Raw genomic sequence first — 24,670 nt, forward strand, 5'->3', positions numbered from 1 at the left:
CGTCTTCGTCTGACGTTTCTCATGCAGAGCAGTCGAGTTTTTTATCGTAGCTCCTCCAGCAATGAACACGATGAGGCATGAGTTCTCGGTTTAGAATACTGGGCTTTATTGTCTTGGTTGGACAAACCCGTAAAAAAACTGCGTACAAAGGAAAAGATATGAATGAGTGAATGAATAACATTACAGCATGTGTTTTATACACAATAGTATGCAGCAGAACACTAGCTACCATTAGCTATTAAGCTAGTTAACACAGTCAGCATTACTGTCAAATGTAAACAATGAACATACCTCGTAGGCTGCTTATGACACTAGAGGGGCTAGTAGGTCTTATTTTGCTTGTAAACTATCTTGTTCTTTCTTCTTTACAATTCGATCATGAAATAATAAATCTCTTAATATTTATTTGCGCTTGAAATATGACCTCGTTTTTCGCGCTTCTCTCCGTGTTTACATTAATCAATCCCCTGGTAACACATGTCATGAAGATTAGTTCCGCCCCGGTGAAAGCCTGCTAAATGTGAGGTAAGGTAGGAACCAAAAACCAATGCTATGCTCAACTGATGTGAAGCAGTTACACAAATTGTGGGGGAAAAAATTGAAAATTATTTTTGCGTGGGCGTCTGGGTAGCATAGCGGTCTATTCCGTTTCCTACCAACACGGGGATTCCGGTTCGAATCCCCGTGTTAGAATCCCCGTGTTACCTCCGGCTTGGTCGGGCGTCCCTACAGACACAGACAGGCCGTGTCTGTGGGTGGGAAGCCGGATGTGGGTATGTGTCCTGGTCGCTGCACTAGCGTCTCATCTGGTCGTTTGGGGCACCTGTTCAGGGGGGAGGGGGAATTGGGGTGAATAGCGTGATTCTCCCACGCGCTACGTCCCCCTGGCGAAACTCCTCACTGTCAGGCGAAAAGAATCGGCAGGTGACTCTACATGTATCGGAGGAGGCGTGTGGTAGTCTGCAGCCCTCCTCGGATCGGCAGAGGGGGTCGAGTAGCGAGCGGGGAGGCTCAGAAAAGTGGGGTAATTGGCCAGATACAATTGGGGAGAAAAAGGGAGGGAAATCCAAAAAATATATTTTTGCGACCTTGAAACTCATCAAATATACCTACAACTCTTCACTTGCCCTGTGTACCATCAAGCTATGAATTGCAAGGCTGAAACTTAGCTTTTGTTATTCAGCAGCAACTGAGGGGGGAAAAAAGATCCAAACAAAGTTGCTTCATTTAAGCAGGAAGTCTGCCAGGACTTTCCTTAATGAATTGGTTGATTAATTAGGTTCTTGCAAATTGGATTTTGGTTTCCCTATCTGAGCCGGTGTTCATGTACCCACCATGAAGTTATTCAGTTGTATTTTGACGTGAATATAGCAATAATAAAAACAATAAAAATTTTGCTTACAACCTTCATTGATGTCACATGCTGCCCCGTGAACACCTTCAAGCAGTCATAGTTATATAGAAGGAAGAATTTATCCATGTTTTGTTCAATTAAGGTGGATTATCTCTGATTGATTAAATACTGGGCTGCTGAATGTGTGTGTGTGTGTGTGTGTGTGTGTGTGTGTGTGTGTGTGTGTGTGTGTGTGTGTGTGTGTGTGTGTGTGTGTAATTCATAGTGTGTAATTCATAAAGAGTATGTGTTGTCTTTGACTACTCTCTTGCAAGGAAAGGCCTTTCTTGTGTGCACTTTGCTCCCTGGCTCTGGCTATAAAGGGGCCTTAACTCGTGGCCCATCTGTCCTCACACAGACAACATGGCTAGCCAACATGCCCTCGTCATTATTGGATTACTACTTTTCCTCTCATTGGACTGGAGTTTTTCTAATATTCAAGGTAAGGATCTGACACATACCACCATTGGTGAACAAAAACAAAATCTGCAAAAAGTGCATTATGTTAGGTAGAGATGAAGCTTAATCATTCCAGATTGCCATTTTGAAATGATACGAATAGATTTTTAAAATCGTTTAACTGCAAATGCTATCATAAAGCTCACTAAACACAAATGACCATGTAAACTTGTGGATAAAGTGAGAAAAAACATGAGAAATTGTAGGTATTTGATATTTTTGTGGTTGTTTTTGTTTGGTGGCTAAAGTCATAGACTGATATTTGGAGCAAGGGTAATAAACACATGATAAAATCACAGTTGTAATCTAATGATTCATGCAAATGATTGAAAATAAAAAGCCCGCCCCATCAGATAGGCTACGCAAAAAATACTAAACACTGTTAAATGTAAAACTCATGCAAATACTCAACATGGTAGTCGACGCTATGCCAATCTGCATGGGATTCGGATGGCGACTACAAAGTACAACATAATTTTGAATCACAAAACAAACAGAGGTGAGAATAGCAGCTCACAGCATCGCAAACATATTACGAAGCCTTCTTTCCGCTTACAACGGCTTACCAACAGGAAGTAAATGTTTGTTTCAGAGCAAATAATTTAGTGAAATATGGGCAAATTTTAGTAAAACTATCTTTAATTATTTTTCAGTATGGGCATTCTAGCTAGCACATTTGTTTAACTATACACAATGAAACAACGAATTTGATCATAAGCATCGAGTTTGTGCTATGTCAGACTTTGTTGCACTCTCAATGCTGCAATGTAAACATGAGGTGCAAACTCTTCAAACCGGCATTGTAATATATTTAGAAACCACCTCCGACAATTTTAGTACGTTTATATTTGTAATATCTATGGCTCTGCTTCAAATGAGTCCCTAGCAACCGAAAAAGGCTTCTTCTCCGACTCCAGGTTTCTTATACTGTCTATGTTGCAGACTGTGAAAGTATGACGATGTTATGATGATACCACACAAAGTTAAGTCACTCATATAATGCGAATTACTTGAGTCTGATTATTTCAGGTCACTTGCATCAATGGAGAAATCAGTAGAGACTGTAGCTTGGGGCCCCGCATCAATAGAGACTTTGTAGCTTGGGGCCCTGCATCAATAGAGATTAGCTTGGGCCCTGCATCGCGACGCAGGGTTGGAACAAACGTCCCTTGTAGGGTATGATTCAGGATCTCCACTATACGTGAACACAATACCCCTGACCTTTTGGAGCCCCTTGTGGTCCAGGGCCCCGGGGCACTTGCCCGGTCCGTAATCCAGCCTTGGCTCACACAACTATGATATCCATCTCTGAAAGTCAGTTTATAAGCAGAATTCCCTTATTGATGATTTCATAAATTCCCCAGCTTGCTTGTGTAAATGCTGTCATGTCACGTCGGCTCAGAATCAGAATCAGAATACTTTATTCATCACCAAGGGGAAATTGGGTTCTATTACAGACATTCATGCTCTAATAAGAAAAAAAAACGAAAAACTATCAAGATACAAAGATACAAGATAACAAGGAAATAGAAACAAATGGAAATAATAAAAACAGAAAAAAATATAAATAAAAGATACCGCAGCACACAACAAGCAGCACAAACAAAACCCGACAGGGTAAAACAAGTCGAAGGGCCAGTCCAATGACCAGTGTCTGACACTCTGAGGGAGGAGTTGTAAAGTTTCATGGCCACATGCAGGAATGGCCTCCTTTGGCGCTCTGTGGTGCTTTTCGGCAGAATTAGTCTATTACTAAAAGTACTCCTGTGCCCAACCAACATGTCATGGAGTGGGTGGGAGACATTGCCCGTGATGGCGCATAATTTCAACAGTATCCTCCTCTCAGAAACCGCCGCCAGAGAATCCAGTTCCACCCCCACAACCTCACCCGCCTTGCGAATCAGTTTATTGAACCTGTTTACATCTGCTACCCTCAATCTGCTGCCCCAACACACAACAGCAAACAGGAGAGCACTGGCCACCACAGACTCATACCCAGAGGTGTAAAAACCATGTCCAGAAAGTAAAAGTCCAAACCATGTATTTGCTCTACTCATGCACTACACCAGCAGGTTCTAATCAACACCACTCTTAAACTATGTAGGGAAAACTAGTTAATGAAATCAGCTGGTTTAGTGACATGGTTGGAGCAAATACATCAGGCCTTCATCAGAGCGATGAAGGCCTGTAGCAGTAGGCTGAAACGGTGGCATGTTTTGCTGGCCAAAATAAATTGGTGGAAATGAGGCACTGTCCCTGTTCTTTTTGAAATTGGTGAGTGCTACCCTACATCCTTGTATGTGGTTCTTTGAAGCATACTGAGATTTGTTTGCTGAATTTGATGTGCAGATTTGTTGATTACTTCAGATTACTGGCAATGGCTTATATGTATGTTATATCCTGCTTATTTACATGTTCAAAATAAATCATCATCATCATCATCATCATCATCATCAGTGAGGCCCAATATTACTAGCTGCCGCCATACATGTATTCACATTTGATTTTCTATCACTGCAGTTAGCAACTATATTATTTTAGGCTGGGCTTGTCCTTGCTGTTGCTAAAGATAAGGAAATGAGATGTTAAAAACCTTGCAGTCTAATAATGTTAGTTACAAAGAAATGCTCAGTCATGTAAAACCTGAAGATAAATCTCTTTCAATAATGTTTAGACAGACTAATGTGTGACTGAGAAATAGGCTTAAACAGAATGTGCCTACAAATCATCGTGGTGACTTAACAGTAAGACAAAGTCATAATATGCAAGGACAAACTATAAGAACAGTATAAAAATAAGACCATGCAAGACTATGAAATGTGCTGAAATAACTGATTTAGGATTATATATCTAGAATTGGAGTAACCAAAAGAAAAAAAATTAGTTTAATGTGGCAGGGCTGGCCTAATGTGATACAAGGCTGCTCTGTTGAAAGACTGTCAGCTAAATGCTAAAAATGTAACTCACATGCTCCGCACTCACACAACTATACCCGTGTAATCACACATAATCAATGTATGGCAGTAGAGAATGCTGACTGTGTAAGACTGATGATGGTATATACTAATACAGCATCTGCCATCGGTAGTAAATATGGTGTCTGCTTATCTTGAATAAGAGACTGGGAACCCCAAACTCGCTCCACTGGAGCCACAAAGCAGAAGACCTGTGTTGTGACCCCTTTGTGGGGGGAATGCAGAACCATCGCATGGGCTGTGTGAAGTGTGCAACTGCACAAGGCTTGGCCTGCAATCCTGCTGTTTGTTTTTTTTAATATATAATTGTTTCATGACTGCTTGACCCAACATGCTTCTAAAATGAAACTCCTGTGTGTCAATTCCATTATGCACAGTTGAGGTCACATGAAAATAATCTAAGAAATTATTCGGGTTTTTTTTATTTTCCATATTGCATCATTACGTTGCGTGTGCTCCATCTCGCTGCTCACTGTGAGGAAGAAGGAGAAGGAGAAACAATGTCGGCTGCACGAGAGGGTGATGGGTTTCGTAAACATGAGTCAGGTGCTTAGAAAAGGAAAAAAACAATTGAAAGAAGGACGAATTTCACAAGTCACTGCGAGGATCACTGGATAAATTTGTCAACATTTACAGAGATGTGGTGGCTGAGCAGGTGTCCAAAGCTAGCAGGTGCATGTAACTATGACTGTTACTGTAGCCTATGTGTAAAGACTGATCTGAAAAATTATCTGAAATCTGAATTAAATGTAGGCTGTACACCTGAAATATTGAATTATAACATACTGTCATACTTCAACATGCCAAAATGAAGTGACAGCTGAGCTGACTTGATGTCATAAAGCCAATAGTTTTACAGTTGATATTTTTTCCTTTGAAAGTCTATAATAGCAAAAGGTCATAGCTGAGACTGTGTGCATGATGATGCTGTATTATGCTACCTGTTAAACTGTATTGCACCAAGATTATACATGCAGTAGAACTACAATAGCTATGTGTATGTGATTGCGATTCATGTGCATGCATGCCAATGAGCAGGGCCTCGCATGTCAAGTTTGCACAAAGCCTCGCACCCCCCCCCCTGCAATGTCCCTGGGGGAATGTGCATGACTTTGTGCATGTGCTCATGGGCTTTGTGTGTTTAAGTGTCACTTGAGAGATTTGCAGAAATTGAAATATTACAGATACCTACCTACTTACTTACCTACCTACCTACCTATCTATTTATTTATCTATCATTTTCAGAGGAAGAGCTCCATGCCAACTACTGGAACAACAAGGGGAGGCAGGCCCTACATGCTGCCCTGAATGTAAAGCCCAATACCAACAAAGCCAAGAACCTCATTCTCTTTCTGGGGGATGGTGAGTTGAGAAAGGAGCAGCAGTGGATAGATGGAAACTACAGAGGAATAATCATGAGATTACATGGATGAATATATAGCATACTGCTTTATAGACCCAAGCAGCAGTAAACACCTGAACAGGGAAAGTGAGATAATTTACTTTCAAGTCTTTCTCCTGTCTTGAGTGGACTGTCTATCATTTTATAGCACCAATTGATAAAGGTTTTACTGACCTGGAATTTCAACTCTAATCGTGACTATGGACATTTGAAAAGACGATGAAATCACAGCAGGGTGAAAGCTGCATTGGGCTGTATGATATGCAATACTATTACTATAAAGATATGGAGGCGTAATGGTAAAGAGCATCCGCAGAGCAACATGATGTACAGCTCCATGGTGGAGTTCAATGATGGTTGAATCAGCTCATCTGGATACGTTTATACGTTTCAGCACTCAACTAAGTGATATCTCCAGTCTGAACTGACTGCAGGTATCCCCACCCCTTATAAATAATACAGTTGCATAACGACTGAAACCAACGACCAGTTTCATATGCAAATATGGGCATGACCATTAACTAGAGTTTCATTGGTCATGTGTACTATTCATGGATGATTTGGGAATGTTTGCAATCACAGCAAACTGTGGCATGGTGGCGCAGTGGTTAGCATGCTAGCCTCACAGCAAGAAGGTCCTGGGGTCGAGCCCCGGGGTTGTCCAACCTTGGGGGTCATCCCGGGTTGTCCTCTGTGTGGAATTTGCATGTTCTCCCCGTGTCTGCGTGGGTTTCCTCTGGATGCTCCAGTATCCTCCCACAGTCCAAAGACATGTAGGTCAGGTGAATTGGCCATACTAAATTGTCCCTAAGTGTGAATTTGTGTGTGTGTGTGTGCCCTGTGATGATCTGGCAGCCTGTCCAGGGTGTTGCCCCGCCTGCCGCCCAATAACTGCTGGGATAGGCTCCAGCATCCCCGCGACCCTGAGAGCAGGATAAGCGGTTTGGAGAACGGATGGATGAATGGAATGGATGGATGGAATCACAGCATTGTCTTGATGCATGCTCAATATTCCAGGTAAAACATCAAAGAAGGTTGAACAGATGAACTGATTCAACCTTCTTTGAAGCATTGTACAATGGTGGCAGATGCATCATGATCGAAACCAATGACCAGTTTTGCAAATATGGGTGTGACCATTAACTCGAGTTTCATTGGCCATGTGTACTTTTCACAGAGGATTTGGGAACGTTTGCATTCACAGCATTGTAAAATGGCGACAGATGTACTCTTAGCCCCCCTCGGTTCAGGGATGGTCATTCCCTCTTAACATAGATGGCCTCTTTGACTCCCTGTTCAAACCAGCGTTCCTCCCTATCAAGGCTTTACACATCCTCATCCTTGACAGAATGGCCACTGGCCTATAGATGGGTGTAGACTGGGGAGTCCTGGCCTGACATGTTAGCTCTTCTGTGTTGTGCTGTTCTCTTGGCCAGCATCTGTTTAGTTTCCCCGACATATAAGTCACTGCAATCCTCCTGGCACTTAACCGCGTACACTATGTTGCTCTGTTTTTGTTGGGGGACCCGATCCCTGGGGTGGACCAACTTCTGGCCCAGCATGTTTTGAGGTTTGAAAGCAACTGAGACGCGTAGCTTTTCCTACACTCCCGTCACATATGGAATTACTACTGGTTTACACTTAGACAGGCAGCTGTTGTCCTTCTCTCTTCGATTGGCTGGTACACTGTTTGGGCGTCTTCATGGATTTGACAGATGCCCAGTTATGATAGCCACACTGAACCAGGGCCTGTTTAATGTGGGATCTCTCCCCTTCCCCAGCTGCTGTGTTGGTGGGGGTATTGTTAGCTCAGTGGCACAGTGTCCTGATGACTCCTAGTTTGTGCTCCAGTGGATGATGAGAGTCAAACTTTAAGTACTGATCAATATGTGTTGGTTTACAATAAACATCAAGAAAGCTGCAGCTCGTCTTGTGTGCTACCGCCCTTAGTTCTCCCACACAACTCCCCTTCTCATGTCCCTACACTGGCTCCCAGTAGCTGCTCGCATCCAGTTTAAAACTCTGGTACTAGCCTACAGGGCAGTGAAAGGAACAGCTCCTGACTATCTCCAGACCATGGTCAAGCCCTACACCTCCGCCTGACCACTTCGCTCATAAATCGCCAGGTACTGATGGATATCCACCAGAATGGAACAAGCTGATGAAAGAATCATTGCTCCCACTACTTAAAACCTGTTTCAATCAAATCATGATGGGAGGGGGGTCAAATGGGACCCCCCCCTTCCTGGATGGAGGCTTTCATTTTTGTTATACTAAAAGAGAGCAAAGATAGGCTGGACTGTAAATCATTTAGGCCAATAAGTGTCTTGAATATAGATTATAAATTGTATGCATTAATTCTGACTAAGAGGTTAGAAAAAGTGATGCCACTCTTGATAGACGAGGATCAAACTGGGTTTACAGAAAATCGGCAAACCCACAATAATATACGGTGAGCCCTCCATATTATTGATTATATTAATAAAAGAAATAATAGTGCAATGCGTCTCAGCATTGCACTGTTATGCTGAGAAGGCTTTTGACTCTGTCGGCTGGGAATTCCTGTACCAAGTAATGGACAGATTTGGGTTCAGGAAAGAATTTATACAATGCGTTAAGGCAATATATTCATCCCCAACTGCTAGGATAAAAATCAATGGTAGTCTCTCTAATTCTATAGTTATACATCATAGCTGCAGACAGGGTTGCCCCATTAGCCCAATTCTCTTTAATCTTTTCATTGAACCTTTGGCCCAAACCATTAGACAGGAAAGAGGTCTGGAGGGTGTATCTATATGGGGAATAGAGCACGAAGTCTGCCTTTATGCTGATGATGTATTAGTGACTTTACAAAATCCAGGTTCAGGGATTCCTTTGCTCATGAATATCCTAAAGATGTATGGGGATTATTCTGGATATACACTTCATATTCATAAAACACAGGCATTGACGTTCAGTTTCGCCCCCACCCAAGAATTGGCAAATAAGTATAATTTTAACTGGTATTTACCACATATTCAGTACCTTGGAGTTTATTTACAAAAATATATGTCCTCCCTGTATGCGATAAACTATAATCAAATCAGTAAGAAAATATATAAGGACATGGATAGGTGGGCTCTGCTTCCTCTTGATATAGCCAGTAGAATAAGATCAATCAAGATGAATATCCTCCCCCAAACTACTATATCTATTCACAGCTCTGCCAGTAGCGATCCCTGTTAAACAGTTGAGAGATTGGGACAAACACATTTCTAAGTTCATATTGAACAAAAAGACCTCGAATAAAATATTCAACCCTGCAGATGCCTAGGGAGAGGGGAGGCATGGCACTACCAAACTTGAGGGATTATTTTTCTATCTGCTCAGTTAAGACCACTAGTGCTTTGGTGTAATTCAGCATATGAAGCTAAATGGAAAGACATAGAATTTTCTTTAGTGGATACACCAATACAGTCAGTTCTGGGTTGTCTCGATAGGGTGAAAGAAATATTTCAGTTACAAAATCAAGGTGATGGTCTTTCCATTAAGATGTGGCTAGAGGTGGTTAAACAATTCCAGCTTCATAGAGAAGTAAAAGTACTAAGCCTACAACCCAAACTTTACACCAGCAGTACATGACCATGGATACAGGCAATGGACCCACCATGGTATAACCACATTCTGTAGAATCATATCAAACGGGGAACCCGACAGCTTTCAGAACATATGCCAATTATTTGAACTCAATAATAGACAGGATTTTTCTAGGTACTTACAGGTCCGCCACTTTTTTCTGAAGGAGATCAAAGGCCCTCAACCTAATTTTTTTTCAAAACTTCTCCAGATTTTTATAGATGCTTATAAGCGTGAAAGTAACAAATGGGTCATTGGAAAATTATAAAATGCTATTATCTCACTGAACAAAAATTCAATTGACTATGTAAGACAGCACTGGGAAAAAGATATGTGGGTGGAAATACCTGAGGATGTGTGGTTACATGCCTGGGAAACTCACTGCACCACCACTAACTCACTGACTTGGAGGGACTTCTGTTGGAAGGCCTTGATTCAGTTTTTTATATCACCAAAGCAGAAGTCCAAGTTTTCTGGGACCCAGCACGCTTGCTGGAGAGAGTGTGGATCAAAGCAAGAGGACCATGCCTACATATTTTGGTTGTGTCCACATATTCAACCTTTTTGGGAAAGAGTGGGACGTTTGATATCTAGAATACTGGGCTTTAATATTGATGTGTCTTTTTCTTCTCTGTATCTTGGAGTTCCCCCTAAAATCTTATGTAGAACTCCGTGTCCTGAAAAATTTCCTAGTAGCATCTAAGAAAGCTGCCACCAAATGTTGGCTGCAGAGAAATCATCCAAATATGGACCTTTTTACTGGAATTGTCAATTATATATGCTCCATGGAAAATATGACTTTTGCCCTTCGTCTACAGAAAGACAAAGGGGAAAAATACTGGAAAAAAAATGGGATTGCTACCTAAAGGAAACTTTCGTTGATTAGGGTTTTTTTCTCTCTCTCTTCTTTCTCATTAGGCAACATTGCTTGAATCCCTGTGTGATGACCTGTTCCTGTATAACTTTCTTTGGTATTGGATGATAACAAGCAAGACCTCTTGTTCTGTACTTTGTTTGCTTGTATTTTAAATTGGAAAATCTGTTAAAAATAAAAAGTGTAAAAGAAAAAAAAAGAAATGTGGTACATCCTGAGATTTAAATTTAACCCAGGTGTCATCCACAAATCTGAACCAATGGCTAAGTTGTGTCCCTGGAGAGGACAGCAGAGCCCTCTTTTCCACTTCCTCCATATACAAGTTGGCCATTATAGGTGAGACTGGGGAACCCATAGCACACCCATGCTTCTGTCTATCCTCTGTGAATAGTACACATGGCCATTGAAACTCTAGTTAATGTTCACACCATTATTTGTGAAACTGGTCGTTGGTTTTGGCTGTTGTACTGTGCATACAATACAAGGGGTGAGGATACCTGCAGTCAGTTTAGACTGACGAGGTCACTGGAGTGATGACACTGTATCTGTCAATAAACGTTGTATCCAGATGAACTGATTCAACCTTCTTTGATTTTCTTACCTGGATTATTGAACACTCCATGGTGGAGGTTAAGCTGCTTTTTAAATTTGTGTAAACAACTACTACTTTCGGCTGCTCCCGTTAGGGGTCGCCACAGCGGATCATCCGTTTCCATTTCTTCCTGTCTTCTGCGTCTTCCTCTGTCACACCAGCCACCTGCATGTCTTCCCTCACCACATCCATAAACCTCCTCTTTGGCCTTCCTCTTCTCCTCTTCCCTGGCAGCTCCATATTCAGCATCCTCTCCCAATATACTCAGCATCTCTCCTCCATACATGTCCAAGCCATCTCAATCTTGCCTCTCTTGCTTTGTCTCCAAACCGTCCAACCTGAGCGGTCCCTCTGATATAATCGTTCCTAATCCTGTCCTTCTTCGTTACTCCCAGTGAAAATCTTAGCATCTTCAACTCTGCCACCTCCAGCTCCGCCTCCTGTCTTTTCGTCAGTGCCACTGTCTCCCAAACCATATAACATAGCTGGTCTCACAACCATCTTGTAAACTTTCCCTTTAACTCTTGCTGATACCCTTCTGTCGCAAATCACTCCTGACACTCTTCTCCACCCACTCCAACCTGCCTGCACTCTCTTTTTCACCTCTCTACTGCACTCCCCGTTACTTTGGACAGTTGACCCCAAGTATTTAAACTCAAATGCCTTTGTCACCTCCACTCCTTGCATCCTGACCATTCCACTGTCCTCTCTCTCATTCACGCATAGGTATTCCGTCTTGCTCCTACTGACTTTCATTCCTCTTCTCTCCAGTGCATACCTCCACCTCTCCAGGCTCTCCTCAACCTGCACCCTACTCTCGCTACAGATCACAATGTCATCCGCGAACATCATCGTCCATGGAGACTCCTGCCTAATGTCGTCCGTCAACCTGTCCATCACCATTGCAAACAAGAAAGGGCTAAGAGCCGATCCTTGATGTAATCCCACCTCCACCTTGAACCCATCTGTCATTCCAACCGCACACCTCACCATTGTCAAACTTCCCTCATATGTATCCTGCACCACTCCTACATACTTCTCTGCAACTCCTGACTTCCTCATACAATACCACACCTCCTCTCTCGGCACTCTGTCATAAGCTTTCTCTAAATCTACAAAGACACAATGCAACTCTTTCTGGCCTTCTCTATACTTCTCAATCAACATTCTCAAAGCAAATATCGCATCTGTAGTGCTCTTTCGTGGCATGAAACCATACTGCTGCTTGCTGATCGTCACCTCTCCTCTTAACCTAGCTTCTATTACTCTTTCCCAAATCTTCATGCTGTGGCTGATCAACTTTATACCTCTGTAGTTGTTACAGTTCTGCACATCGCCCTTGTTCTTGAAATCGGTACCAGTATGCTTCTTCTCCACTCCTCAGGCATCCTCTCACTTTCCAGGATTGTGTTAAACAATCTAGTTAAAAACTCCACTGCCATCTCTCCTAAACATCTCCATGCCTCCACAGGTATGTCATCAGGACCAACTGCCTTTCCACTCTTCATCCTCTTCATAGCTGCCCTCACTTCCTCCTTGCTAATCCGCTGAACTTCCTGATTCACTATCCCTACATCATCCAACCTTCTCTCTCTCTCATTTTCTTCATTCATCAGCCCCTCAAAGTATTCCTTCCACCTTCTTAGCACACTCTCCTCGCTTGTCAGCACATTTCCATCACTATCCTTGATCGCCCTAACCTGCTGCACATCCTTTGCAGCTTGGTCCCTCTGTCTAGCCAATCGGTACAAGTCCTTTTCTCCTTCCTTAGTATCTAATCTGTCATACAACTCACCATACGCCTTTTCCTTTGCCTTTGCCACCTCTCTCTTTGCTTTACGCTGCATCTCCTTGTACTCCTGTCTACTTTCTTCATCTCTCTTACTATCCCACTTCTTCTTTGCCAACCTTTTCCTCTGTATAATTTGCTGTACTTCCTCATTCCACCACCAAGTCTCCTTGTCTTCCTTCCTCTGTCCTGATGACACACCAAGTACCTTCCTAGCTGTCTCCCTCACTATTTCTGCAGTGGTTTTCCAGCCATCTGGCAACTCTTCACTACCACCCAGGGCCTGTCTTAACTCCTGCCTGAACTCCACACAACAGTCTTCCTTCTTCAACTTCCACCATTTGATCTTCGGCGTGTCTTCACTCGCTTCCTCTTCTTGGTCTCCAAAGTCATCCTACAGACCACCATCCGATGCTGCCTAGCTACGTTCTCCCCTGTCACCACCTTGCAGTCTCCAATCCCTTTTAGATGGCGCCTTCTACATAAGATATAGTCCACCTGTGTGCACTTTCCTCCACTCTTGTACGTCACCCTGTGTTCCTCCCTCTTCTTGAAATATATATTCACCACAGCCATTTCCATCCTTTTCGCAAAATCGACCACCATCTGTCCTTCCACATTTCTCTTCTTGACTCCATACCTTCCCATCACCTCCTCATCACCTCTGTTCCCTTCGCCAACATGTCCATTGAAGTCCGCTCCAATCACCACTCTCTCCTCCTTGGGTACCCTCTCCACCATGTCGTCCAACTCACTCCAGAATTCTTCTTTTTCATCCATCTCACACCCAACTTGCGGGGCATATGCGCTGATAACATTCAGCAATAAACCTTCAATTTCCAGCTTCATACTCATCACTCTGTCTGACACTCTCTTCACCTCCAGCACGCTCTTTTAAATTTGTGTAAAATTGTTCTTATTTTGTCATCTAAATACATAACTAACGTGCAAGCCTTTAAAAAGTACTATACTATATAAGTACCCAACTGAGTTTTGTGATATTAGATTAGCTCTCACTTTTTCGAAAGGTTTTGCTGTTTTGAAATTGACCGTGGCAAATATCTCACCTTGACTTCAGTACCAGTCTTTTATCAACTCTTGCCTCCTGTTACATAGACAAAGTCAAAGGGCACAATGAGGTCAAGGGGCACAACGGCGACCTTGTGCCTCCCGTCTCTGCAGATGGTGTTATCTAACAGTCAGGTGCATCTCCATTGGTTTCCAGGTATGGGCATGCCCACTGTGACGGCAGCTCGGATCATGAAAGGCCAGCTGAAGGGAATAAGCGGAGAGGAGGGCAGTCTGGCCATGGACACCTTTCCAAACACGGCATTATCTAAGGTCCTCCCACTCCGAGCATACCATTCAAGCAAGCTGCTTTTGCTCTTAACAGCAGGATTTTTGTCAAGTTCAAGACATAATTTTCAGTAGTTCAAGATGACATGTGGTACCTTACATGTAATGGGTGGTACAATTTGACTCAATTTTTACTGTTATTAACAATAAGCGGATATAGCCAAAGACCTTGGGGGCGGACAATATCTGGATTGTAGTTCTAGCTCCTGCCAAAGTTTCTGTGGCTGAATCGCACAAGACCAGTCAGACCATATCAGGGATTTATGATCAGCTAAAATTTATCTGAGATCAGGGAAAATTAGTTCATATTAGCAGTAATGGGTGGCACGGTGGTGCAGTGGTTAGCACGGTTGCCTCACAGCAAGAAGGTCCTGGGTTTGAACCCCAGGGTTGTCCAACTTTGGGGGTCATTCCAGGTTGTCCTCTGTGTGGAGTTTGCATGTTCTCCCTGTGTCTGCAGGGGTTTCCTCCGGTGCTCCGGTTTCCTCCCACAGTCCAAAGACATGTAGGTCAGGTGGATCAGCCATACTAAATTGTCCCTAGGTGTGAATATATCAGCCCTGTGATGGACAGGTGGCCTGTCCAGGGTGTCTCCCTGCCTGCTGCCCAATGACTGCTGGGATAGGCTCCAGCATCCCACAACCTCAATTAGAGGCAGCAGGTTGGATAATGGATGGATTAGCAGTAATCAATTACTTTTCCCTGTTTCACTTGTGTTTGTAACCCTGATATGCAAATATTACGTCTCTTGTTTGGACACTGTGACTGGGCTCTGATCTGTTCACTCCCTGCTATTTTTTGCTTGTAACATAAATATACTCTACTGTTGCACTCATTGTACACTTCTGTGCTTAAAAGCATTCGTTTAATGTGTGAAATAGGCCTATTAAAATGCTAGTGTTTGGTTCCTGCAGACATACAATGTTGACCAGCAGATGCCAGACAGTGCAGGCACTGCCACAGCATACCATTGTGGTGTAAAAGCCAACTACGGTACTTTGGGTGTGACTGCCTCCACCAAGAGGAACAACTGCCCAGCCGTCTTTGGGAATGAAGTCACATCTGTACTCCACCGAGCCAAGCAGGCAGGTAAGCTTGGGACTACGGAGCTTGCTGACATTGCGCAATACTGAGAGTTTTTTTTTCTTTTTTTACATTGAACTTTGCACAATAATCAAAAAGTATTGTCGGTATAAAGTTAACACTTTTTTTCCAGATGTTTTTATTTTTTTCTTACATTATCGTTAAGTACATTAATTTATTACTTCATTAAGTTCATTGTGTATTTTTTTGACAAGTGCTTACATAATATTATTGCTAATTTAAAGTACTGTCTGTTTGATGCAGCTTAAATACTGGAAAAAGGCCGTTTTGTAGTGAAGTGTTATCAAAGTGATATGTCCCTATAAGATTACATGTGTTTTGCAATAATAGTGGCTTAAAGGGATGACAGAGAACTAATTAGTCTACCACAGCTGTTATCAGTCAAAATGAAGTCTGAGTACATTTCAAGATGTTTACCTGTACCGGTGAAAATAAGAGGACACAAAAACATCACAAATTTTAAAATACTGACCTTTACTGAAGTTTAAGCTGCTTAGTACTATGCAAGAACTGAAGTGGAGAGAAAAGTGTAAGTCGTCTTAGACTGCAGTGATTGGGTGAAATCAAATCAACACTGCAGGTTATTAATACTGGCAAATAAGAATAAAGATTTCCACGTGGGGCATGCATCTGTTGGCATACAAACTGTACACCCAAAGACAAAGAATATCTTTGGTATTAGCTAAATACTGAAAGTGCTCGTATGTTTTAAATCCTTACCAAAAGGTGTGTTTGTGTGTGTGTGTGTGTGTGTGTGTGTGTGTGTGTGTGTGTGTGTGTGTGTGCATATATATATATATGATCATAGCTACTTTTCCTCCTACTTCTTCCTCATTGTGCATGTGTTTTAGGGAAGTCGGTGGGAATTGTCACCACGACACGTGTTCAGCACGCCTCCCCTGGAGCATCCTATGCTCACTCCGCTGACCGACAGTGGTATGCCGACTCCGACCTTACCACTGAGGCTATTGCTGGTGGCTGCCGTGACATCGCCTACCAGTTGGTTCACAACACAGAGATAAATGTAAGACAAACATTTATGACATGCCATTGTTTATGTTAAAGAAATAGCTTATTTAAAAGAGAGAAATGGTGGCCCTTAAAGTAATTTAATCTGGGTAAAAAAAGGGAATACATGTGACCATAAATGACTTAAGTGCTTAGCAATATAAGCAACATAGTGTGTCCACACTGACATCCAAAATAAAAGCTTAACACTTCGATTTAACCCCAAAAGTCCACAATCTGTCAAACATTTTCCGGGAAAAAAAAAAGTTATGACACGTTGAATAAACTGCAGTGATGGTCAGGTCTTTAGATAGACCCTAGAATATCCCTAAGATTACATAATCTACTTTTAGTGTGTCCATAATCAGTCATCAGTCCATAAAACTTTGACCCCTTACCTGCTCACTTGTCATAAATTTATCTGGATGAGAACACTAGCCGACACCTTGTAGATATAAGATGGCAGCTTTGTGAGCTTGTCCCCATTCTGGAGGGTTGGCTCCTGCATGGTCATACCTGTCAAATCAGCCTGGCCATACCAATCCTACTTGCTCCAGGAGGGCTGCACTAACTGGCTGCCCAAAAAGCACATTTAACATATCTACAAAACAAATGAAGTCAGAAGTGTGTAAAATGAAATGCTGCCATCTCTCGGTCCAGGTCATTCTTGGTGGAGGTCGACAGTATATGTTTCCAAGAACCACAGCTGATCCAGAGTACCCAGACATCAAGGGAAGTCGTAACGATGGAGTGGATCTCACTAAAGAGTGGCTCAAGAACAAAAGGGTAATTTATCTTATACTTAATTTTATAATCAAGTTCTGGTTTAGCGTGTCGTCCGTTTTCAACGATGTCCTTCTCATTATTTATACAGTTTGTTCACCTTTGGGAGCTACTCAGGTGAACCAGTATTTTGCTTCTCCCACAGTGGTGGTCACTTTCCTCTGACCAAATGTGAACTGATGACCTTAAAGCCACAAGCCTGCATCTTTAATGTCTCCCTTTACTGTATCCCTTATTGTTGAAGCACAAAATCACAGTTTAACGGGTGTAGATGGAGCAGTACAAGACTGGTGTTCTGGTGTACAGTTGTAGATTTCAGCTCTCAGGCATGTGTGTGGTGTGTGTGTGTGTGTGTGTGTGTGTGTGTGTGTGTGTGTGTGTGTGTGTGTGTGTGTGTGTGTGTGTGTGTGTGTGTGTGTGTGTGTGTGCTGTACATTACTTTCCCTTCAACTTGAACGAAGAATGTGTTCTGAACCAACTTACCCAGCTGAGTGAGGGTCTAAACATATGAGCATGAAGACTCTGCCAACTTGTTTTGAGTGTCTTTGCAAAGAAGTTACAAATAAATTCGCAGTCTTAAGAATTGCCAAAACAAGATGTTATCTCATCATCAGTCAGTCATGGTCATTCTGCTGCTTTTGAAAATGCTGCTCTATACAAGTTGCATTCATCGGATTGGTTAAGTAAAGTTTAGTTGCATCACAAACTTTTTTTTACCTTTATCTGACCCACAGAATGCCAAATATGTGTGGAACAAGGCAGAGTTCGATGCTGTCGATCCTACGAACACAGACTTCCTGATGGGTAAGTTGGGTTTTTTTTGTTGACACAGCTGCATTCCAGATGTTCATCCAAATTATTTTATTTAGTAAGTACTGAGAATGACTGAGATTTTCTCTTACGGCTATTTGTCTAAAGTCATATTGACATTTTACAAATCGGTACATCGTTTCCCACATGAAGAAGGAACAGTAGAACCTCACCTAATGTATCCAATATGTATCGTCAAAGGAACAATGACAGACAAATGTCATATATACATATATATACTTCAAGCATTTCATATCAATATGGATCCATCATCACCGATTGTTTTCATTTGCTGAATTGTTTTTAAATATACTATTTGGTGCAAAATGGTTACGTTGTGGCGAACACTAGGGGCTATGCCTCTCACCCAGCAGGACTGTGAGCTGGGGGCGTGGTTTACGTTCCCGGGCTCGCCGGTGCAGGGTTGTTCCTGCTGCAGTTGGTTTTTGGAGTTGAGGAATAAACATCAAACTCGCCTTCGTCTCCTGTGTTTTTCCTCATCCTGCCACAACGTGCCAATATGCACTGTATGGGAAGATGGCGGCGCTAATTCATGTTTGCGGCGGCCTCACCCAGTACCGTCCACGCAGTGTCTTTGTCCACGTCTGCGTGTGCGAGTTGGGCAGTTTCAGACGAAAGATGACTAAACATTGCGATATCTTTGGTCATGGCTCCAAAACGGTGGTCCCGCGTCGCACTGTGAGACAGGTTCAAAGACAGCCATTATTACAGTCTTGCGACCGAAGATAACCCGGGACAAGATTTTGACAGTGTCAGAAATTTAGGACCATCTCACAATGTGACTGCTGCTACTACCTACGTCTACTAACCAACCAATAGAAATGCAGCACGAAAGGACGCACTGATCAACGCGACGTAGAATCTTTGTTGGAGCTAAACACAAACAGACTGTTAGCATGTGTGACCCAAATGCGATGGATTCAACAAAACGAGCTAAAACGAGCTAACAAAACGAGCATCACAACGAGCCGCGGCGACTATTAAAAGGACTCAATTCCTGTTTATCGTCAAGGTTTTTTTTTTTATTTCCTCACTTTTTCTCCCCAATTGTATCCGGCCAATTACCCCACTCTCCGAGCCGTCCCAGTCGCTGCTCCACCCCCTCTGCCGAGCCTGGGAGGGATGCAGAATACCACATGCCTCATCCGATACATGTGGAGTCGCCAGCTGCTTCTTTTCACCTGACAGTGAGTATTTTCGCCAGGGAGACATGGCGCGTGGAAGGATCACGCTTTTCCCCCGGTTCCCCCGAACCGACCAGAGGAGACACTAGTGCAGCGACCAGGACACATATCCACATCCGGCTTCCCACCCACAGACACGGCCAATTGTGTCTGTAGGGACGCCCGACCAAGCTAAGCCAGGTAACACGAGGATTTGAACCGGTGATCCCCGTGTTGTTAGGCAACGGAATAGACTGCTACGCTACCCGGACGCGCCCGCTTGGCGTCATGTTGCTCCACCAGCGGCGTAGATCGATTACGCGCGCTGATTCGGCATGCACGCTGATGATGTTTTTATGGACGCGTCGTAGCCTGCGATTCATTAGGCGTTATCGTACAATCTACATACATCAAACTTGATGTAGTACCCAAGTTTATTAGATCCATATTGCACTGTGTGGCTTGCAATAAACTTATAGGATTGCTATTGCACAGTCTGTAGGAGGCACAAGTTTGTTTTGTCTTCGTTTGGTGGCTGGGTGAGCTTGCGCTGGATCGGTTGGGAGAGCTTGGTCTGCTGCGTCCTGTGGGCCCAGGGACCGCGGCCCTGACCGGAGCTGCGCCGAAGAAGTAACACAAAGGGCGGTCTAACAGGACACGGAAGCGGGGCAGGCTAAGCTAACTCCTAACCCATGCAGACCGGCAGTTCCGACAACACCGAGGGCAGTGTGGCGGAGGCCTTGCCTAGCATTGACTGTGTTTTAGTGTCATGTAGCATGCAGGGAGGTGTGTCGAAGGTGTCTGGCAGGGAAAGCTGGTGTTGGATTGGCTTGGGGAGCCTCATCTGCTATGTCCGGTGGTCCCAGGGACCACGGCCCTGCCGGAGCTGTGCCAAAGGAGGAAACACCTAGCGAGTCTGACAGGACGTGGACTTGAGGCAGGCTAAGCTAACTGCTAGCTGTGATGTTCAGTATTAGGAGAATACACCATTAAGGACACAGGGAGTTATGGGATAGTAAACAGAGCAGCCACGGGAACGGGAAGGTAGACGAGAGTCAGTCGGATTATGTGCACGTTATGCATGGAGCAAAATAAACATGCCGAAGTTCCACGGCTAATTCAGAAACGGTGTTATCATCTGTGAGAGTGAAAAGTAGGTCATTACACTAGCCTATGCAGACCGGCAGTTCTGACAGTCATCCTGGCTGGCGTTCGTTCTCTGGACAGTGTAATATATATTTTTTTTTTTTTGATTGTGTTGGGTGGACTGTTTTGTTATGTTTTGGTTTTTTGTTTGTTTTTTTGCTTTGTTCTCTCTTTTTGTATGTTTTTGGTGGTGTCATTTTTTGGGAGGGAAATTTGGGACGTGTGTTTTTGTCTTTTGTGTCGCACTGCTGTGGGCTGGGAGAAACGGCATTTCGTTTCTTTCTAGGGAGTTGTTCCTTACCCGATTCGAAGGTCTAAGCACAGGAAGTTGTGTTGCTGTAAAGCCCCTTGAGGCAAAATAGTAATTTATGTTATTGGGCTATACAAATAAAACTGACTCAACTTGACTTATTTTGTGTACACAAGTACATGAAAGAAATTACAATAAATTTTTCCTGATTCCTGAGTATCTCTTACCAGGTTGGAAATACTATACACATGAAATTGCCTCCCACAGTAACAAAGAAAAAAAAGTATATTATTCCTCTATTTTCTCTGCATACAATTGAATGGCCCATACAATCCACCCATAAAACTGGAAGAAAAAAAGTAAGCACTGCTCGATTAGCTCCGTGTAGTTGAGGGACGGGGGGTGAGGGTGAGGGACATTAAGAATGCCAGGGTTAGGAGATCTATTTCCTGTGCAGCTCAGTGGATGGAGCAAGGCATCAACATTGGAGAGATAAGGAGGCTTAATGCAGCTATCCATGTGAAAAGTATAGTATATACTCATAATGCTGTGAGTCACTTTGGATAAAATTGTTGAACAGATCGCAGATATTATACAGTTCCTTGTGCATTTTATTTTTATTTTCCTGCATACAGGTCTCTTTGAGCCCAAAGACTGCCGCTATGAGTTGGAACGTGATAAGTCACTGGACCCCTCCCTCACAGAGATGATGGAAAAAGCCATCAAAATCCTTCAGAAGAATCCAAATGGATATTTCCTGTTTGTGGAAGATGAGTGTTTTGGGTTGTTTTTTTTTTGGAGATTTCTGAATCAGCAAAGTTATTGGAGGGCCACAGTCAAACCCTTGATATCCATAGGGGAAGAAAAAAAAAGATATTCAACATCAATTTCTCATTGTATGTAAGAGCACAAATGATTGCACCCTCACTGTTTTCCTCATTCTGTTCTATCAACTTTTTCTTTTAAACGCCTTTCATCATTTTGAATTTCAAATCAGATTTTTGGGAGATTTCATTTTGGAATGAAACTTGCTGTGAGATCAACATTTGCTATGATACCACCATCTTTTGTTGTTGTTGTTGTTAAACTTGTAGCAGGATACCAGCACACCAAGTAATTTGATTTTTTTGGGTTAATGGAACAGAAATACAAGTTACAAAAATGAACTAAATCCATCTTAAGTGACCAGTGGTGTGGCTGATATCATTTGTTCTTATTTGTAAAGGGCTTTCATTTGGTCTTTAAGGGGGAGAATTGACCATGGGCACCATGGGAACAGGGCCAAAATGGCCCTCTATGAGGCTGTGGAGTTTGACAAGGCAATCGAACGGGCGGCTGAGCTGACCAAAGAGGAGGACACCCTGTCTGTGGTCACTGCTGATCACTCCCACGTCTTTGCCTTTGGAGGCTACTCTCAAAGAGGAAACCCAGTTTTAGGTAAAATGCACACACATAATAAACTCTTCATTTGTCCAAAAAAATGTGATTACAGCTGACTGCATGATGTGGTTACAATAAAGAAAAGGTGTTACTCTCACAGAAGTTGAGTACTGTCTGAGCGGCCCTGTGAAAACCATTTCCCCCCTGTGATTTAAAGGAGTTTCTAGTGGACTGGCTAAGGACAAGAAGCACTTTACTACTGCTGTCTATGGAAATGGACCGGGATACAAGATTGTCAATGGAACTCGTCCAGATATGAATACGGCCATTTCCTGTGAGTGTTTTGAGTAGATGTGTGTCACACTAAAGGGTGCGATAATATAGTAGCGCCATCTTGTGGTTTAATAGGACACCTAGCGGTGTCGCACCCATACAGGGGAGGGTGTAGCTTGTTTTATCACTTATCACTTGAGGTTTTGTGGAGAAACTGAACAGTTTATACTGCAAATTACTTTCGACAGGCATGACAACAAAAAATATGGCTGGAAAATAAACGACTCATGTTTTCACTCTTTATAAGAGCCACAGGCTATAGACATAATTATGTCTGGGATGTCCTTATGTCCTTTAATGTTTGGAGGTTTTAGAGCAATTGTTAAATAAGTTATTTAGAAATAAGGCCATTAATTCATTGTGATAAATATTAACTCATGCAATAAATTAATAAAGTATATATACTATATTATACTACTATTCAACTATAGTGTGTGTGTATGGATGTATGCACATATGTATATATTCATATATTTATGGATAACGGTGTGCATGTTTTTGATGCACTCATGGTTTTCTTGATGTGCATGACAAATATCTTTATAGTCAATATTAATAATGAAGTTACAATATCTGTTCTATATTTTCCTCCCTTCTCCCACTTTTCCTCAGCGGCTAATGACTACCGTCAGCAGACTCCAGTTCCCCTCAGCTCAGAGACCCATGGCTCAGAGGATGTGGCCATCTTTGCCAAAGGTCCTATGTCCTACCTTTTCCATGGGGTCCAGGAGCAGAGCTACATCGCCCACGTCATGGCCTACGCTGCCTGCCTGGAGCCTTATGCTGACTGCCAGCTGGCCAGCCACTGTGGAACCACCTACCCCAGTCTGCTGCTCCTCCTGATGGGCCTCCTTCTCACCCTCTCCCCCCTCCGCTCTCTTTGAGATACTGCCATGGCTGCAGTTTATGCTGACCTTGGGATTAAGAGGTTCCATCTCACATTCTGGTCAAAGATTTCCACTTACACACTGTAATTCTACCGCCAAAGCCGTGTTTTATTTTTTTCTTAGGTGTATGTGGGTACCAATGTAGATGTAAGGTGGTTGTGCTAGTTTTGCTCATTGGTTTTAAGCCTTTGACATTTAATATCTCAAAGCCCATTAGAGTGCAGATGGAATCTAAATGTTTGATTTTCATGATCATGTTAAACATGCCACATATGGATTCAAGCCCTCAGTCTTGAATGAGTGAATTCATGTTAGTGCCAGTAAACATGCCTAGCTTGTTGCAGAACATCTTCACCTCTGTACCTGCAGCTATTTTATTTATATAAAGCATATATTGGTTGTATTTTGAATAAATAAATTCCAAATTAAATAATTTCTCAAAATTTAAAATGCGACTTAATGCAAGTCTGTAAACTCGTTTTTTCATAAAAGTCTCTCAAGTGTGCCGTGTCCTTTTTCTACCAGCCCCATCTATAATGAGCTGATGATACCTTTGCTGGTGTCAAACAAGTAAACCTACTGCCTTTTTGGCCCCCCTGCACCCAGTCCAAATAGCATTCAACATTAACTGTCATATTAAAACTGAGTGTGCAAACAGACTGGTGAAACTCAGCTATTGAATTTCTTGACATTTTGCTGTTTAACATTGATGAAAAAGAAATGACTGTGCCACACGAGTACAATATCTAATGCAACGGGATGAGGTTTTTTTTTTATTCAGATGCAACACTACTTGTTTTCTTTTCTTTCTTGTGTGCAGACTCCCTCTTCCTTTTTAGTTGAGAAATTAATGTTATTAGAGAAACTGACAGAGAGACAAGTTATTTCAAAATCAGGATTACTATCAGATTCACATGCCAAAAAACAAAAGATTTTATGGTAGACAAACTTTTTCTTCACATAAAATTTCAAAGAATCTAAAAAAAAAGAAACTCTTTAAAAACTATTGAATCTACCAACGAACAACTGAACTCGAATTTTGAATGTATAACTTACCAATCCAAATCCTTATATTCACCACACATTCTTAAGACCCTTTTTCATTAGGCCTACCAATTTTTAAAATATTTAGTAAAGTAAAATTCTACATAAATTTTACGAAAAAATCAAACCGGGATACTCCAACAATACAGCCACAGAAAAGCACAGCCATCAGCGTACATTGTTGAGCCTGTGGTGACCCACATCTATATAACGAAAGACATTCACCTAAGAGGACGGTGTACCTTTAAGGGAAGAGGCGAGGGGTCAGATAATGCACTTCCGCTTC

At 42.6% G+C, this 24,670-nt stretch overlaps 1 protein-coding gene across 1 annotated transcript; it reads left to right on the top strand.

The window, feature by feature from the left end:
• The first annotated feature begins 1,750 nt into the window (after positions 1-1,750).
• On the top strand, positions 1,751-24,139 carry alpi.2 (alkaline phosphatase, intestinal, tandem duplicate 2). The gene is made up of 11 exons (XM_056276464.1): positions 1,751-1,835; positions 6,073-6,189; positions 14,325-14,440; positions 15,370-15,544; positions 16,411-16,583; positions 17,228-17,353; positions 18,085-18,154; positions 21,376-21,510; positions 21,986-22,177; positions 22,338-22,454; positions 23,066-24,139. Exons 1-11 carry the CDS (start codon positions 1,757-1,759, stop codon positions 23,335-23,337), a joined length of 1,572 nt encoding a protein of 523 aa, XP_056132439.1. The 5' UTR covers positions 1,751-1,756; the 3' UTR covers positions 23,338-24,139.
• Positions 24,140-24,670: the final 531 nt, after the last annotated feature.

The sequence above is a fragment of the Lampris incognitus genome, chromosome 3, assembly GCF_029633865.1.
Source record: "Lampris incognitus isolate fLamInc1 chromosome 3, fLamInc1.hap2, whole genome shotgun sequence".
Taxonomy (NCBI): Eukaryota; Metazoa; Chordata; class Actinopteri; order Lampriformes; family Lampridae; genus Lampris; species Lampris incognitus.